The sequence below is a fragment of the Malus domestica genome, chromosome 16 (genome assembly GCF_042453785.1).
Source record: "Malus domestica chromosome 16, GDT2T_hap1".
Classification (NCBI taxonomy): domain Eukaryota; kingdom Viridiplantae; phylum Streptophyta; class Magnoliopsida; order Rosales; family Rosaceae; genus Malus; species Malus domestica.
This window is the reverse complement of record NC_091676.1, coordinates 9,310,034-9,326,233: the sequence shown is the minus strand read 5'-3', so window position 1 is coordinate 9,326,233 and position 16,200 is coordinate 9,310,034. Positions and strand designations below refer to the sequence as shown.

General features: G+C 36.2%; 2 protein-coding genes and 1 long non-coding RNA gene across 7 annotated transcripts; 2 read left to right on the top strand and 1 right to left on the bottom strand.

Moving 5' to 3' along the window:
- Positions 1-791: 791 nt before the first annotated feature.
- LOC103433179 (protein NEOXANTHIN-DEFICIENT 1-like) lies at positions 792-4,055 on the top strand. Of its 4 annotated transcripts, none has more exons than XM_029095412.2 (11): positions 792-1,087; positions 1,545-1,699; positions 1,798-1,881; positions 1,985-2,048; positions 2,237-2,283; positions 2,730-2,784; positions 2,880-2,918; positions 3,050-3,218; positions 3,340-3,400; positions 3,501-3,557; positions 3,688-4,055. In XM_029095412.2, the coding sequence occupies exons 2-11, from the start codon at positions 1,641-1,643 to the stop codon at positions 3,941-3,943; spliced, it is 891 nt and encodes a 296-aa protein (XP_028951245.1). In that variant the 5' UTR covers positions 792-1,087; positions 1,545-1,640; the 3' UTR covers positions 3,944-4,055. The 4 variants fall into 4 exon arrangements, with proteins under 4 accessions (XP_028951245.1, XP_028951246.1, XP_028951247.1 ...); XM_029095413.2 differs by having other exon boundaries at positions 794-1,067; XM_029095414.2 differs by having other exon boundaries at positions 841-1,067; positions 2,138-2,283.
- A 27-nt stretch (positions 4,056-4,082) lies between these two features.
- On the bottom strand, positions 4,083-7,104 carry LOC103433178 (serine carboxypeptidase-like 45). The gene is made up of 10 exons (XM_008371418.4): positions 6,690-7,104; positions 6,465-6,566; positions 6,290-6,385; positions 5,730-5,822; positions 5,513-5,589; positions 5,156-5,437; positions 4,930-5,054; positions 4,733-4,825; positions 4,529-4,646; positions 4,083-4,428 (listed from the first exon to the last, which is right to left on the bottom strand). Exons 1-10 carry the CDS (start codon positions 6,943-6,945, stop codon positions 4,279-4,281), a joined length of 1,392 nt encoding a protein of 463 aa, XP_008369640.1. The 5' UTR covers positions 6,946-7,104; the 3' UTR covers positions 4,083-4,278.
- Positions 7,105-9,755: 2,651 nt separating this feature from the next.
- On the top strand, positions 9,756-11,091 carry LOC108173266 (uncharacterized). 2 transcript variants are annotated; one of them, XR_001789878.3, is made up of 3 exons: positions 9,756-9,935; positions 10,084-10,227; positions 10,781-11,091. It is a non-coding gene; the product is annotated as an uncharacterized lncRNA (long non-coding RNA). The 2 variants fall into 2 exon arrangements; XR_003769779.2 differs by lacking the exon at positions 10,084-10,227.
- Positions 11,092-16,200: the final 5,109 nt, after the last annotated feature.

Here is a 16,200-nt window from a genome sequence, read left to right as displayed (position 1 = left end):
TTTCTTTCTAAATATAAGAATTTGGAGTGCATAATGAGATACTTTGAGTGTCAATAACAACTCCATAAAAACGAACATTATTTTTTCTAAATTTTATCATATAATAATGCTATACATTCAAACGAAACTTTAAAGTTAGAGATTTTGAAGTCTTTTTTCTTGTTTGGTTGTTTAATATTGAATTGCTTTTGATTATTTAGTGAAAGTTATTTTTGTAGCTCTTATTATTTATTATTTAATGATATTTGTAAACTTATAATCAGTGAGTCCTAAAGTTTGTTTTGATTTAAATTATTACTTTCTAGCATCAATATATTATCCTACTTTTTTTTTTAAACCATCTTAAAGAAGAAGCTCTTATAAATTTCACACAGAACTTCTGTAATCTCAGAAAAGCCATGTTGCCAAGTATTAGAATACGATAGAGTTGAAGTTTGTTGAATATGATCCAGTCAAAAAGTATACTTGGAGACACAGAATATAAATGAAGTTGTGATCCAGGATGTCTGGTTAGATATCATTGTACAGAATTAAAGAAGTAGAAACAAACAAAACCCACCTCGTAAGCTCCTATGCTCGTAGCTATATGAATATGATTGCATCATCTCATCAGTTGGGCAGCAAGTTACAAGTTCCTGAAAGTTGACGGTATTGGTAAAAGGCACAGCCTCGGTTAAATGTTAATTTCAGTTGGCGCCAAATAAAATTTGTGGTGGGGTTTGGATAAAGTCCTCCTGGTCCAATCCTCTCCTATGAATTATATATACATATATATATACACACACACACACACACACTTCAGGTTGCTACTCACACGCACATGTATATATTTTTCTCCTCAGCCAATCCCTTTTTGTGTGTTGGTTTTCTCTCACCTCAAATTATTCCTCCTTCACTCACTCTCGCACCCACTCATTTTTTTCACTCTTCTTCTTCTTCTTCTTCTTCTTCTTCTTCTTCTTCTGGTTTTTCACCTCTCTTTCTTCTCATAATTCAACTTAAAGGGCTCCTTGCTTTTCTTGGCAAGTTTTTGGAGCGCTGGGTTTTGTTGTATGCAGCTTTTCATGGTTGGTTTCATTTCTTTCTGGTGAGCTTTTACTTATTTGTGTTTTTTTACAACTCAGTTGTGCTTTTGATCTTCTCAATGCTAGTGAAGAGGGTTTTGGTTTTTCTAAATTCTGCATGCCTTAAAGATTTAATGAATTGGATTTGGTGGAGAAAGAAAAATGGGGATCGATCTTACAATTCTTTCTAGTAAGTATAAAACAAATATTGTTAACTGTCCTCCACCGACACTTGGGATGTCATGGTGGCGGCCAATCGTGCACTGCCGTGTCATTTTTCACGTGACAATGTCTGATTGACTTAGGATACCGTCACCATGGGTTCCCAGGTGCATGGAAGTTCGTTATGTGTTTTCTAGTATTTGACAAGACAAGGCAAGTGATCATTGCATATCTTCTATACTTCTAACGAAAGTTGCACTTTTGTTCATGTCACAGAGTATCTTCTATACTTCTAACGAAAGTTGCACTTTTGTGTAGGGACTCCTTGGATGCAGTTTAAATGACTTTGATTTTGGCATCTTCAAACTTAATTGCTTCTGGATAAAGCACCGTCTTGAAATTATCTAAGTCCATATGGGTTTTGGAGAGACAAAATGTTCCTACGGCAAGCCTCCGTGGATATTCAAAGGCAGGTAAGCGTCCAACAGCACTTGCTTTTTTTATAACTTGACTGCTCTTTGTTCTTGGTAATGAAAAGGGACTTGCTGATTGCCCTGGTTTTTGTACCTAGCGCGTTGTATCAACTCCATCTTGTCAAAGCAGCAACTGTCCGAGCATGCATTCCGAAAGATTTCAGATTAGTTGAAGCATTTGGGTAAGTATAATTATAACATCGTTGTAAAAGAGAATAGTGTTCATATGATTTGTGATTGTTTTGAGAATTTGATCACTGAAAATTGTGTTTACACTTGTTGCAGGTATACTCTTGGCGGCTTCTTTCTTGCCAACTATGATGACAGTCCAGCAGGAGTCTTTGATGAGGTTTATGTCTTCTGTTTAATCGTCTCATCTAGGAAGTTAATACTTATTCGGCCTTGATCCAGAAATGAATCAGTTGTTGTTTATTGTAGGAGTAGTCCATGTTTGCTTAAGCATAATAAAGAAAACACATAAGTTCAAGTTTATTCAACCAGTCGCTAATGAGAGTGGGTTTATTTTCTCCCTCTCAGCTCGTTGTGATTGCTGGACTTGTATGGAGCCCTCCAACGTCTTGCGCGTATGTTTGCCTCAACCTTATCTTTCTCTGTAATAAGATGCTTGCATACAATCTTATTCCGGAATATGTACACTGTTAACTTTGGGGCTAATTATTCCCTAAGCTTGCCTCTTGAGCAACAATACCATAATTCCTAAACTAATTTATGTAGATCTTTATACAAGTGGTGTGACTGCCAGTTGAGTTAAATCTTTTCCTGTCAGATGTGACATTGTGTGAGGGTATTTAGACTTGGTAAATCCTCTTTAGGAGCAGAAAGTAGCGTATCATGGGGCGTACACGCAGAACTCGTCTCTGGGAGAGAGATCTGATTACTGAGCTATGCCTAGTGACAGCTAAATCATTAGTTTGTTCTTGTTCTGAATTAGAGTTGATACAATCCTGTTCTGAAAATTGGTTTTGAAGTAGTTTACTTATAAGCACGTTTTCTTGTTTTTGTCAAACAGCTGGGCAGCTAAGGTGCTTGTGAATAGTGATGAAGCTTGTAAACATGGACGAAAGGTGGGACGCTGCATAAGGCACTTTGCAGCAGAGCTTGTCGCGAATTCTTATTTTTCATATGTAATTCTTATGTTGGTTGCAGTGCCCTCTTGCAGGAAGTAGGGCTTCCAAGTCAAGTTGCGAGGTTTTCAAAGGTATGATTTGCATTTGAATTATAAACATGTTTTGCAGCTTGCATATGGTGAACTCTTCATCCCTAAGGTGGACTATGTGTAAAGTTTTTTACTAAAAGTATTTAAGAAATCCATTTTTCTGTGCAAAACAGAGGATTACAGCAGTTTCAAGGCAACCAAAGAGCAAAAATATTGGATTTCTTAATGTAAATGGTAGCAGTGCTGCCTTCTGTGATTCAAAAGATTCTATGGAAGTTCAAGTGACCGAAATCAAGGCTTCGTCGGTTAAAGATTCCTGTAATGTCAACCTTACCACTTTCAGTAAGTTGGTTAATTTAAACATCTCATTTCAATAGTATATGTCGGATGTTTTTCCTCTGTGGTTTTCATCTTGGCGTGAATCAACCACTAATGTTCCTAATTGCGAGTTTAATGACGGCAGTGCCTGAATCGAGTGGTGAGTTGAGGGGGCCGACGATCAAAATATCACTTCCAAGTTTTAGGTAAGTTTCTCGCTTAGTTTGTGTTTTGTGCACATAATTCCTTATGCTATTAGAGTTTAGCTGTTTCCCTTATTTCCTTCCTTCTGTTGTGAAATCGTAGCGGCGGCACAGAATATTATCCCAACCTTCTCAAGTACTCTTGCCGGATCGAGTGCAGGTTTTCTTTTAGTTTCAGCTACTTTTTTTATGTTCATCAGGCTTCATTGTGTTAAACTTACATGTATTCATCGGTTTCCACCTAACTCAAGTGTTAATTGTTAGTTTGCTGCCTGATCCCATTCTGACAGGGTACGAGCAGTGCATCCGGCAAAAGTATCAGGACCATCTCTGATGCCAATGAATGAGACCAAACAATCTTCAGAAATCCATACTAGCAATGCAAAGAACCACGCAACTGAAGAATTTGTGGATAAATGCAACCTCCTCTGGGAATCTGTGATGTTATCCAAGCCTGTATTGGCATTGGAGTTCAGTTGTATGAAAATGCAGGTTGAAGCTCCAGTTGTAGTTTCCAACTGTAAGAACTCTTTAGCAACCACTTGATCATAATTTCTTTGGCAGGCTGTAACTTTGTTTTATATATTTATTTTTGATGTATTTTCCATGGAATTAATTGGCTCCACCTGAATAATTCAAACAGATCGATTACTTGAAATTATTATTCTCAAATGTAAACTTGAAATTTGGCAAAAGCACTTCCTTTCTTTTCATTTTTTTCTCAAATTTTTACAAAATTCTTCTACTTTCCACAGCATGGAAAACCCATGTAAACATGTTACAAATAACAAACAAATGCAACTTTCATGCTTAGATGATTAAACCTTCGCAACCAAACTTCTTACAATCTCAACTCGGACTCTAACTAACAGATCAGTAGATCAGAACATTTCTGGTAGAGGCCGGCCCTCCAAAAACGACTTGAACAGCACGAGTGATCTCTCAGGCTGCGAGAATGGCGCTTCGTGTGATGCTCCTCTAATGGTGGCAAAAGAAAGCATATTACCATAAACTTGAGTCCATCCACCAACCTGCAGATGAAAAGATGAAGCATTCAATTTATCACGTTACACATTCGTAACAGAAGCATCTGAAAGTTCTTAAATTCAAGTAATCACAAATATGATTTACCTGCTGCCCTCCAAACCAGACTCTATAAGGCACAGTGGTACTTAATCTTAACTGCTCTGCGAGTCCGTTAACTAACTTTCGACTTCCAGTCAACGGGATAACAGAATCTTGGTCGCCGCTGAATGTTTAAAAATCAAATTTAGTCAACTGCAGTGAAATTTAGGATGAAACAAAATGTTTTGATGCTGTCTAAAGTTCATCTACCTGTAAACCAAGACTGGTATTCCTGCTTTGATGAGATTGCCTATGATTGTGATCGTTGGTATCTCCACATCCAGATGCTGATAATCCAGTATGCTGCCATAACACAGAAGATCATTTCAAAGGCAAAACTTTAAACGTGAATATTACTTTGAGATGCATTCGAATTTTTCAAATGTATGGCTTTGGAAGAGAATTACGTGCTGCAAACTGCCCATTGACGAACTCCAACAAGACGAGCATGAAGCGCCTTCTGCACGTCTGGCCTGTTCAGATAATTAACTATTTCATCCTCTACACATACATCTATTGTGTCAGCAACTTCCTGCAAAACGAACAAGTTCAATTGTTCAGAAAATGGATACGAACTTCGTGAAACCAAACCACATAATTTCATGCTGCAATGGAGCAATAGATGGTATTCACCTGAGGAAGGAGGGCTTTGGATTGGGAGAACACAGATGATATACAAACATCAAGGGTGACGTCATACTTGTCAACAAATTTACTGGTTTCTGTGCTCACTTGGCTCATCACCCTCGCACAAATAGGCGAAAGTGAGCCCCTGTAATATTCACTCACATACCGCGAGTAGTTGCAAACGGAAGTGAACATGTTGTATGTCGAATCAGATATCAACCCATGAGACCAGAAGAACTCAGCTCTTGAATTGAAGTCGGTTGCAAATTCTAGGACTGGATTGCCCAACTGCCATGAGAACAAAACGTTTAGACCAAAATCTAGACGACGAAAAGATGGTAGTTTTCAAAGATTATTACTCACAGCAATTCCTTTCAAATTGAACTGATATTCCTTCTTGAATTGGAGCATGAGTTCTGCTAGCTGAGGAACATAATGACCTACAGAATAAATAAAATCAGTTCCCTTTTTACGTATTGGGGTATTTTTTTCTGACGTCGAAAATATTTTCAACATTAGGATCGAGTCAATCAGCATCGAGAAATAAGCAACAGTGAGGAAAAAGATGAAGATAATATACCAGCATAGCTTTCTCCGGTAATGTACAGACTTCTATTTCTGTATTGGGGAAACTTTTCTAACCACTTTTGCAAGAACAGAAGATTGTCCCTGGCTGTAGACAACAAGGACAAAATTCAGAAATCACACATAGCCTGTAAAGGTGAGCTTTTTGTCAACTCACGACGACAATCACAAAACAGCATCACGCATGGCGTATCTGTAAAGTGAATTTTGGAAATTCAAAAAATAATAAAATTAGTGGAAACCCCATCATGAAATATGCTTTTGAATCTTTGGTGACAAGATATGAAAAGATTTCATATGGAACTTTGGAAGAAATAAAAAGAATACTTTCTTCTTTTTTGGGAAAATGAACAAGGGAAGATGATAGCAAGACAAGTTGACTTGAAAGTTAGGTGCAGAAATTTTGTTTCTTTCCTAGCAAGATTTCTGCTTGCTGAGAAAATTTGGAAGATAAAATAAAAATTTAGAGTCCGTTCTGTGAACATTTCGTTTTTAGTTTTTATTTTTTGACGGAAATAGTTAGAAAAAAAATCAAATTTGAAATAGGTGTCATGCCTGTGATGTGATCGGTTACACCCTCATAGGAAGATGTATCCGTTGAGTAAGAGAACCCCACTCCAATTGGTGTCTCCAAGTACAGCATGTTTGCTTCTGCAAATCAATGAGCATGTCAAGCAATCTGCGACGTTGGATTGTTTTGAAAAACACCATTGATCAGAAAATATCTCACCTGTATTCCAGCTATGTTCATTTCGAACCAAGACTTCTCCTTGGGGCCTAAACGGTCCGTTCTCAGAAAATGCTCCGACTCCAAGGGAAGAACAACCAGGACCTGGAAAAATCACAACCCATAAAAAACCCAGAAGTAAAATCTCATTTATTTAAAAACCCAGATGGTAAAAATTGTGAGAAGTAAAAAGGATGGAAAATTTAGTGGTGGGTAAGAAATGGGGACCTCCATTGAGCCAGAGGACAAGAGGCTTGGAAGCTGGATCTATTTCTGCTTCAGCTAAGTAGTAAAACAGAGCCTTCTGCTTTTTCTCATCAACGGTCACATAACCCGAATACTGCTGGAACCCAACTGGGGGCTGACCCGGCAACCCGGTAATTCTATCGAGCAGAAAAGGAAAAGCTTCTGCTTCAAAGGAGGAAGAAGTTATGTGGAGGAGAAGTAGAGTGAGTACAATGGTTGTCCATGGTAGGGAAATCATGGTTTGAGTGGGAAGAGAGAGCAAAGAGCCTAGAGAGAAGGGAAGGACGAGTGAATGGAGGTCAGCTGAGGCGAAATGGTGGCCAGAGTGGGGCACTATATAAAGATTACAAGAGACGGGATATCTTGTTATTTTGCAATTATATTAGGTTTTTAGCTCAAATGGTCAATGAGATTATTGTAACTTTTTATTCTAATCTTTGACATTGAAAATCGAAAAAGGTGATCTATGAGTTTGTTTACAGCAAATCATTTTGGACATTCAGTAAAAAATTTGTCAAAATCATCGCTAAATGGAGGGGTTGTTTGACAAATATATCCTTTAAAATGTGGTCATTCACATAGCAATTTAACGAGAATATTAATAGATTTTTCATAAAACGATCAAAATGATTTACGGTGGAGAAGAGAAACTCAGTGGACCACTTCTATCGATTTTCATTGTTAATGGCCAAAATGAGAAGTTAAGCCTATCTCAAGGACCATATTGGCTAAAAACCCTTATTATAATTGAACTTTTGTCCATTCAGAGACTTTGGACCCAAAATAGGAAAAAGACTTACATGAAACGGTTCATCATCACGTGACGTTCTTGACCAATAATGCATTGTTATGTGTAAGTTTTTCTCCACATAGCAATGTAGTATTCAATAAGAGAACTCATTTCATATAAATTGCTCTCCTTAAACAAAGATGTGTGTGATCATGTGAGGAGAGACCCTTGCTGTGAATTTGTCACTTGGGGTCATAACTCAAAAGAGACATTCTATGGTTCGGCAGGTGCACCACGTCGTCCGTCACCATACTTAAAAAAGAGAGACCCAGACATCCGGGTGGGATAAGTATTGGGTGTGTGAGGAGAGCAACTTATATGCCACATGTACACAATCATGGTGCCATTCAGTGCCAATGATATAAGGACACATACACATTGAAAAAAATAATAATAACTTACCTTATAAAAGGGAATGTGTAAATGATACAATGATAACTGGTTGATATATCATAAGTTTCTGTTGGTTAAGCGGGATGGAAATGCTGTTGTACACGTTGTGGCCTCATATGTTGCCTCACATGGAGGTGTTTTTCGTTAGGATGCTCTGAGTTCTGAGTTTTTATTTGATATTTTAGCGAAAGATGTAAACGTTTCTATCCGTATTTAATAAAATCTACCTTTTGACAAAAAGAAAAAAAAAATGATACAATGATAAGGACACGACCACCACATGGAAGAACTTAACTATATAGGGGGAATTCAATGTGTGTGGAAGAGTGACGTGGTTCAAATTAACGTTGCACTCCAAAATTTCTCCTATTTGCCTAGAGAAAGAATCAAACGGTACGGGTACACTGTAATCATAGCATTATGTGTCAATAATACGTGTAAGCTCCTTTATTATATGATCTCATATGATTAGCATGTGACATAGAAAGATGATTCTTTTCTTTCCTAATCTCTCTTTTATTTCCTCCTCTTTTATTTAAACGATCACAATTAAATCATGTCAACATTTTATATTAATTTTTTTATAAAAATAATAAGACAAAAAAACATATATGAAAGGAGAGAAGGGAAAGAGATGAAAATCGAAAGGGAGATAATTCTCATCGTTCGTATAAAAGTATTCGTACCGTGCAGGTAACTCTTGTCTGCCTAAGCGTGTCTTTTGGGTAAAACTTGACTGAGTGAGTCAGGAAAATAGGTTGTTACTGTTGCTGAAAATGAAAAGAGAGAGTGTGCTTTAAAGGCACTGGACACTCTATTAATTCACAGATTGTACAGAACTCTACTGTAATTGTCTTTTTTGAGTTAGTCCAACAAGTACTCCAAAATCTACAACTGAAGCTGCAATTGGATTCACCGTAAATATACTCTGCTCCATATACAACTTAAGAGAAAAAATTGAATTAAATAAATCTTTTTAACAGAAGGGAAAAGTAGCTTGCTATATACGCATGGCAATGGCGCCACTAAACAGTTGAAGGTGACCACCAACCAGAGTGTAATTATGTCTCCACAGAAACTCACTACAACTTTCTACATCTTCTTTATTTTTTTTATTTTTTTATTTCTAAGAGATTAGTAAGGTATTGAATCATGAGTTATGATTTAGGAGGGTCAATGCCAATGGTAAAGACATATCACATTCCAGTCCGCATTTGATAAATTATCTAAAAGCATACATACATCATAAACGATTGACTTTAATACAACAAACAAATCTTTTAAAATATAAGAGCATTTCCAAGAGATGTAAAACAACCAAAACTCTATTTTAAATAGTCAAATCTAAGAAAAAAAACACATTTCTAAAACTCTATAAAAAAAAAGTCTCTATTATAACAAAATGAACAATCAATCTTAAAATTTACATAGTAACTCTTTATCAACTAAATATTAATAAAAAATAAAAATCAAGGCGGACCATTGAGCAAAGAGAAAAGAAAGAGAGACAAATCTGTTTTAGAAAATGAGTGTGTTTGGTTTGAATTGTTAATAATAAAAATATTCAATGTTTATCAAAATAGAGAGTGATGTTTAAGATAAAAAGTAGCTAAAATAATTTGTTGACACTGTTTACTTGTGGTTTAACAAAAATGGATTTGGATCCTCTCCTGAGCAGGAGATCAGGATCCTCGGGATCAAACAACATAGGCCGTTGGATTTTAATCCAACGGCTATAATTATTATAACTTTTAGAGGGATCCTCTGTTTGTAGCCGTTAGATCAAAATACAACGGTCTATGTTATTTGAACCCGAGGATCTTGATCTCCTGCTCAGGAGAGGATCCAAATCCTAACAAAAATTTAGAAATTCTCTCTAATCAAATCGACTAAGATTAAACTATTGCGCGTGAGCCCTAGCAAGCACTCAGCCGCAGAAGGCTATAACCTCTTTTTTCCCATGGTTCTGTGTGAAGTAGGACAAAACATATTCCGTCATTCCATGTCTTGTTTGCGGTCTTCTCAGCCCTCGAGCTCAGCTTAAGGTAAGGTCTCAATCTTTGCTCGTGACAACTTGGAAACTGTCCAACTTATTATTCATTTTATTTTTCCGCACAAATTAAATCCTAATTAATCCGCATGCAAAATTTTGTTTTTATCGTCGCCAATCAAAATATACTTACCTGTTTGCAGCAGCCAGCATCTCTGTAATATTTAGGTCACTTTTTTTAAGAGAAAAAAAAGAGAGAGTAGGGTTTCAATGGAAAGTGCCAGTGCCTGTGCTCGAATTTGGTCGAGAAATGTGCCCAGAAATGGAAGTGAAGCAATGAGCATTCTGTGAGTTTGGAAATCGAAGCAAAGGCTTCACTTGTTTCTTCACCTCTTTTTCTTTCTTTTTTTAATTATTCTTTATTTTAAACTTGATGGTTTTTTTTTCTTTTGGTTATATTTTAGTTGTTTACAGTGGAAAAGCTAGCCAACTTTCAGAATCGATAATATCTATTTTTTGGTTCTTACATTGGCCTAGACACGCATGGTTAGCACCCAAAAAATTTGATTTCATATTTGATTAGGGTTCTGTGTGTAGACAAGTAAATGGCAATGGATTGAGATTTTTTTCATTTCTAATTTAAAACCCTTCAAAGTTTCAATGTACATTCATTCTAATACTTAGAAAAAGTACTTTATAGATGTATACAAGGTTTGTAGTTAGTTTGTGTTAACAATAGATGTATACAGTAACTCTAATCACACTGATATCGTTCTCAATTATTTTTCCCTTTTTATCAACATATCAATCCCAACTTAAGCCTATTCCGAGGATCTCATCTCCAGCAACCCAATCCTCCCCTTATTGGCCAGATCTTTTACTGATGACTTGTTTTGCCAGATTTGTAGGGGTATTGCCCGAGTTGCAGAGACACAAGGAGCAACGATGCATCAGTCGGAAACGAGAGAGAATGCAAATTTAGTATTATTTTAGAGAACTCTTAATAGCACTCCAAAAATCTCATTATACATTTTTCATAAATGTAATTTTCTTACTAATTATAGAAAGTTTAGAGTGCAAAATAAGATTTTTGGAGTGCCAATAACAATTATTTTGTTTTAAGTTTAACATTATGCTAAATTCGCTCTCCTCCTAGCTAATGTTCATTTTGTTGATTTAGCTAGTGGGATTGCTAGTCTGTTGGACTTCCACTTTTTTCTCTTGGCCTGCTAAAATAGCAAAAAAAAACCTATTTAACTAACTTGTTGGAGATGCTCTTAGCTTTGGACCAAAAGGGGGCGTTTGTTTCACCTCCTTAGGAGGGACTAGATTAGATTGGACTATAGTTCCATGTTTGATAGGTGCTAGGACTAAGTTAAGTGGGACTAAAGGGGACTCGTGTGGACTAAAGGCCTCCTTAAAGGTTCTTAGCGAGGCACTCTCCAAACCACGGGACTTGCTAAGACCTGCTTCTTCCTCCTCCCTGCGAGCCCCTCTGTGAGTTCTGGGCTTCTTCCTCAGCTCCTATGTTTTCACAAACGCCGAGAGCCACCATCATTCCCCCTCGCCAATTCCCCCTTTCCCTCTTCCTCTCTCCTCGCTTTCTTCTCTTTCTGCTCCGCCAAGATCTGAGCTCGACTCGAACTTGACCGCGTTTCAATTCGAACCTCCGAGATCATGCGGTGCAAAATCCATTGCAGGAAGGAGCTGTGATCACGGTTTTGGATCTGATGGTTTTAGTGTGAGTCTGCGACTCTGTGTGGGTGTGGAGGAATTGTTGTTGCTTTTGTAGACTTGGAGGTCTCTCAGTCTCATCGGTTAATCTTGTTATTCTTAATTGTTTTTTGCAGTTAATCAGAAAAAAAGAGGAAAGGGAGGGAGAGTGTGGGACGGAGAAAATGAGGAAGAAAAGGATGGAGGCTTCCACAGAGAGAGGGAGAGTATTATTAGAAAGAAAAAAAGAAGATAGAATTAATTAATATAATATTATTAGATATGAATTAAAAAATATAAAATATTATAGTTTGTTATTATCCTTCTTTTTAGTCCGACACTGCACCAAACGCTTCACTAAGTTAGTCCAGCTTAGTCTAGTCTAAACCAGTCCAGCTTAGTCCCTGAAGCTAATCCAGTCCGAGATAGTCCGGTGCAACAAACGCTTCCAAAAAGTACTAAGTGGGAGTAGCTTAGCTAGGACTAATAACCCACGTTTGGTAGAGTCCAGAATTAAAATAAATGAGATTAACTCGGATTCGAACTGACTCCACGCCCCTTATCTAATTCTGGTGAAATTTTTAGTTGTAACGGGAACACGGATGATACGTCACGTGTTTTTATGCAAGTGGTGAAAAAATTTAATTTTTAAGTTATTAACATTTTAACATACATAACCTATTATTTATATAGAGACACATAATGTACCATCTCGTGTGACGATCACACTAAAAAATCCCTCCCAATTCTGCGCGGCAGAGAGGGATCAGACGGGATCAGAAGTAGGCACGCGAGTTCTAGGCTTTCGTTCTTTTTGGATCTCGATGGGGCTGCAACTATTTGTTTCCATCATTGGGATGATGATGGGATTAGCATGGGTATGGCAGAAATATATTAGCATTGATTAACTTAATTATTAAGCTTATTAGTTGAAATGTCCCTTGAAACTGTCATTTATTTTCAATTTACCCTTTGAAATTGATTTTGTCTCACTTTAGTACCTAATTAAAATTGACATTTTCAATTTTTTTGGTCTGACTTCACTCCATTCCGTCGAAAACTAACATACACATCCATCATACTTCAGATCATGACTACAAATTCATCGATAATATAAGCAAAGAATCACTTTGGTGATAAATTAATTACAATTTTGACTTTAACTTACAATAAAATGGTTGTTCTGGATTACAACGAGCTGCCATCATCACCCATATTAGCCATCGAATGCCTAAATTCCTTTCTCTTCTTCCATAAACCCTAATTTGTTTCGCACGATCAATCGACTGAACTCGGGCTAGAGGCAAATACAAAGAGGTGTGTGGTAATAAGCTTTTATTTAACTAAACCTTGAAAACTGAAATGTCTACAATACGCTTGAATTTAACAATTCTTCAACAGAACGGGGATGAAGTGAAACCAAAAGAGTTGACAATGTCAGTTTCAGAGGGTAAACTAAGACAAAATCAGTTTCAAGGGATAAATTGAGAATAAATGGCAGTTTTATGGGTCATTTCAATTAATATGCCTGATTATTATTATAATTTTTTTGTAATATATTAGAATTAATATGATTATCTTGAAGTTCATCCATTCTAATATTAAAAACAAAAATTGAATACTGCTTACTTTAATTGGGAGGAGAGCTAAATTTAATCATCTTAGATCAGAAAGTGAAACCCTTCAAAGTTTCAGTTTATAGTTTATATTCATTCTTATACTTGGAAAGTTACTTTATAGATGTATATAAGTCGTTAGTTGGTTTGTCTCCGCAAAAACACGGATGCAAGTCAGAAATTGGTGAAACCCTAAAGCATAAATAGGTAAACTTGTATAAGTCAGACCTGCTTTTGACTTGACAAAATGGATGAATTGTTGACACAAGTGAAAACTAGAAAAAATATTTGAGACTTTGAAGCTCTCTCTCTCTCTCTCTCTCATGTGTGTTTGTGCGGTGATGATGGGGCCAAGAGGGGAATGATTTTCACTCGAGCATGTTGGAGAAAACATGCTATGTAATGTGACATTTTAATTTTTTTACCAAAGCTAGACCACCCGATTTGTAGAGACAAAAGGCACTGGCTAGCCGCCCACAGGGCCACACCATGCATGCCTCTACATTTTCATCTAGCAAGCCTCCTCGATCCCACCACGTTTGCCTTTTCTTTTCTTGCTGTCCCATCTCTACTAAGTTCATCAACTTTCACAACTGTGGAGAGAAAAAAAAGGTATGTTTTAGAAGAGAGTTCCAACATCACCTCTTAACCCAACGCATAATCTAATCCAGTGTAATGATTCCGGTGTAATAATTATGAGGAAAACCATGATCGATACGTCCAATTGTAGGGTAATCTTTGAATTTCAGGTGTGTTTACACTTTGAGTTTTGTATTAATGACACTTGTGATCATATTGTTCGAGGGAGCGTTTTGATCTAAACGTAGTCAATATTATGGTATGTCAAGAAACAAAATGTGCCTATCGACACTGGCAATATTATCCATGTAAGCAACCGGACTATAGGAAAAATAATTCAGGTAAACAAATTATAGCTCCATATCTTTTAGGGAATTTTAACGAAAAACCACATTTTTACACTAAAAAGTCAATCATGGTAATATTCACTTTACCCTTTATTTTGTCATTTTCGTTAAAACTCAAAGTTTTCAAATCTTTTTTTTATTAATTTTCCTTATTTTTTTGTACAAATTAGAAGGATTGTGGTTAAAGAAACTAAGATCGGTTACATTTTTCAAAACTTTCCATGCAAATCAACATTTGCTATGAAAATTTGAAATAAGCAAAAGCATGACTTACCATTTTTTTTCCTTACATGGACTTCAAATGATAATATGTAGATCAATAGAAATCATATGAGCAAGAAATAAGAACCTTTTCAAAGACAGCTTTTAACCTTATGGATATAAGGTGATGAACAAAGACTCATGTGACATCAATTTGGCGTCCATGTAAGTTAGTAGTGAGTCAATCAAATGCTTAAAAAAAAGATCAACTTGATAGTTTGATAGACCGATAGGGCAACAATATATCAATTTGTAATTAATTTCTAGGGTTGTTTTTGCTAATTTGTGTAAGGCCCAATGCTTTGTTTTTTTTTTTTTTTAATAAACGATATTATCTACACTAATGGCGCGTTTACTAATCCGTAATCAAATTGAGAGGAATTGGATTGAGGGGGAATTGGATTGAGGAGGAATTGAAATGAGGTGGAATCAGAATCAGATTCCTGTTGAAGTTGTTTACTAAAACTGTCAGGAATCGGAGTAGGAATGATGTTGAGTCCATATAAGTTGTTTACTAATTCATTTCAATCGGAATGAAAACTAGGTTGATTACTATATTGCCCTTACATAAATAAATTATTTTCATACTAATAATTTAATTAAATTCTTAATTAAATTTATATAATAAAATTCATCTATATAAGCATGTATAAATAGGTTTTATTTATTTATTAAAAGATGGCAAAAATGATATTGAGTCTATATAAGTTGTTTACTAATTCACTTCAATCGGAATGAAAACTAAGTTGATGACTAAATTGCCCTTACATAAATAAATTATTTTCATACTAATTAATTTAATTAAATTCTTAATTAAATTTATATAATAAAATTATCTATATAAAAAAATGTAAATAGGTTTTATTTATTTATTAAAAATGACATAATGAGTGTCAAATGAAGGGCACTGTTGGGATAATAAGAAACAAGTGAGGGCATAATTGGAATAAAATATGCATTCCTGATTCCCTTGCCCTTAGGGAATTCAAATACCTCACAAAACTAGGGAATCCGGTTCCTCCAATTTCAGGAATTGGATTCCTTGTTTCGTGTGGGCTCCACCACTTTTTTGATTCCTTAATATTTAGTAAACACCGGAATACTCCGTAATCGGAATTCAATTCCCTTTCTTTATTCCGATTACCCTTACGTAAACATGCCATAAGAGAAAGGAAGTGGTTAAGCCTCACAATGTACTTGCAATAATGTGGTTCAAATTCGTCTTTAGCAAGAATCAAACTTACTTCTTATTTACAAATAAAAAAAAATATCACCAGACCTAGTACTAAGTATCGGCCTCAATGCCTTGTTACAGAGTCAAAATCACAGATATGCAAATGAAATCATTCACCACAAACTTTAATTATAGTGGAGGAAGATTCTAAACGATGTTAAACATGTAGGGGTGTGTGTAGTGTCTATGGGGGTTCTAGATTAGGGTTTATAATAACCCTCTATTAGCAAAGAAGGGTCCCATTTCACAGAAATGGGAAGGGGAAAAACCGATAGGCAAGGGGAATTGGGTCAAATCCACCTTTAGGTTTCTAGTGTCTTTCTTTCATTTGTACGCGAACATTTTCACCATTTTCTTTTTCTCTTTCTTCTTTTTACTGGGATGGGGTGGGGGAGTCCACCCAGAAGGCCATGGCCCCAACGGGGGGCACTGCGTACTATTATATTCAAGTGCACATGCCTATCCTGCTAAGTGCTGCCATCCAATCCTTCAGAATACAATGCAAATTGTAGACATCTCTCTCTCTCTCTCTCTCTCCCCTAAATTTGGTCCCAGTTAGTCGATCAGTTG

Bases quoted from the DNA above. Each gene is read 5' to 3' on its own strand.
- LOC103433179 (XM_029095412.2), top strand. From the start codon at position 1,641: ATGGGTTTTGGAGAGACAAAATGTTCCTACGGCAAGCCTCCGTGGATA. The intron at 2,049-2,236 runs GTTTATGTCTTC...TCTCCCTCTCAG, and splicing joins CAGCAGGAGTCTTTGATGAG to CTCGTTGTGATTGCTGGACT. The intron at 3,558-3,687 runs GTTTTCTTTTAG...CCATTCTGACAG, and splicing joins TCTTGCCGGATCGAGTGCAG to GGTACGAGCAGTGCATCCGG.
- LOC103433178 (XM_008371418.4), bottom strand. From the start codon at position 6,945: ATGATTTCCCTACCATGGACAACCATTGTACTCACTCTACTTCTCCTC. The intron at 4,826-4,929 runs GTAATTCTCTTC...GTGTTATGGCAG, and splicing joins CAATGGGCAGTTTGCAGCAC to CATACTGGATTATCAGCATC. The intron at 4,429-4,528 runs GTAAATCATATT...TTTCATCTGCAG, and splicing joins TCTGGTTTGGAGGGCAGCAG to GTTGGTGGATGGACTCAAGT.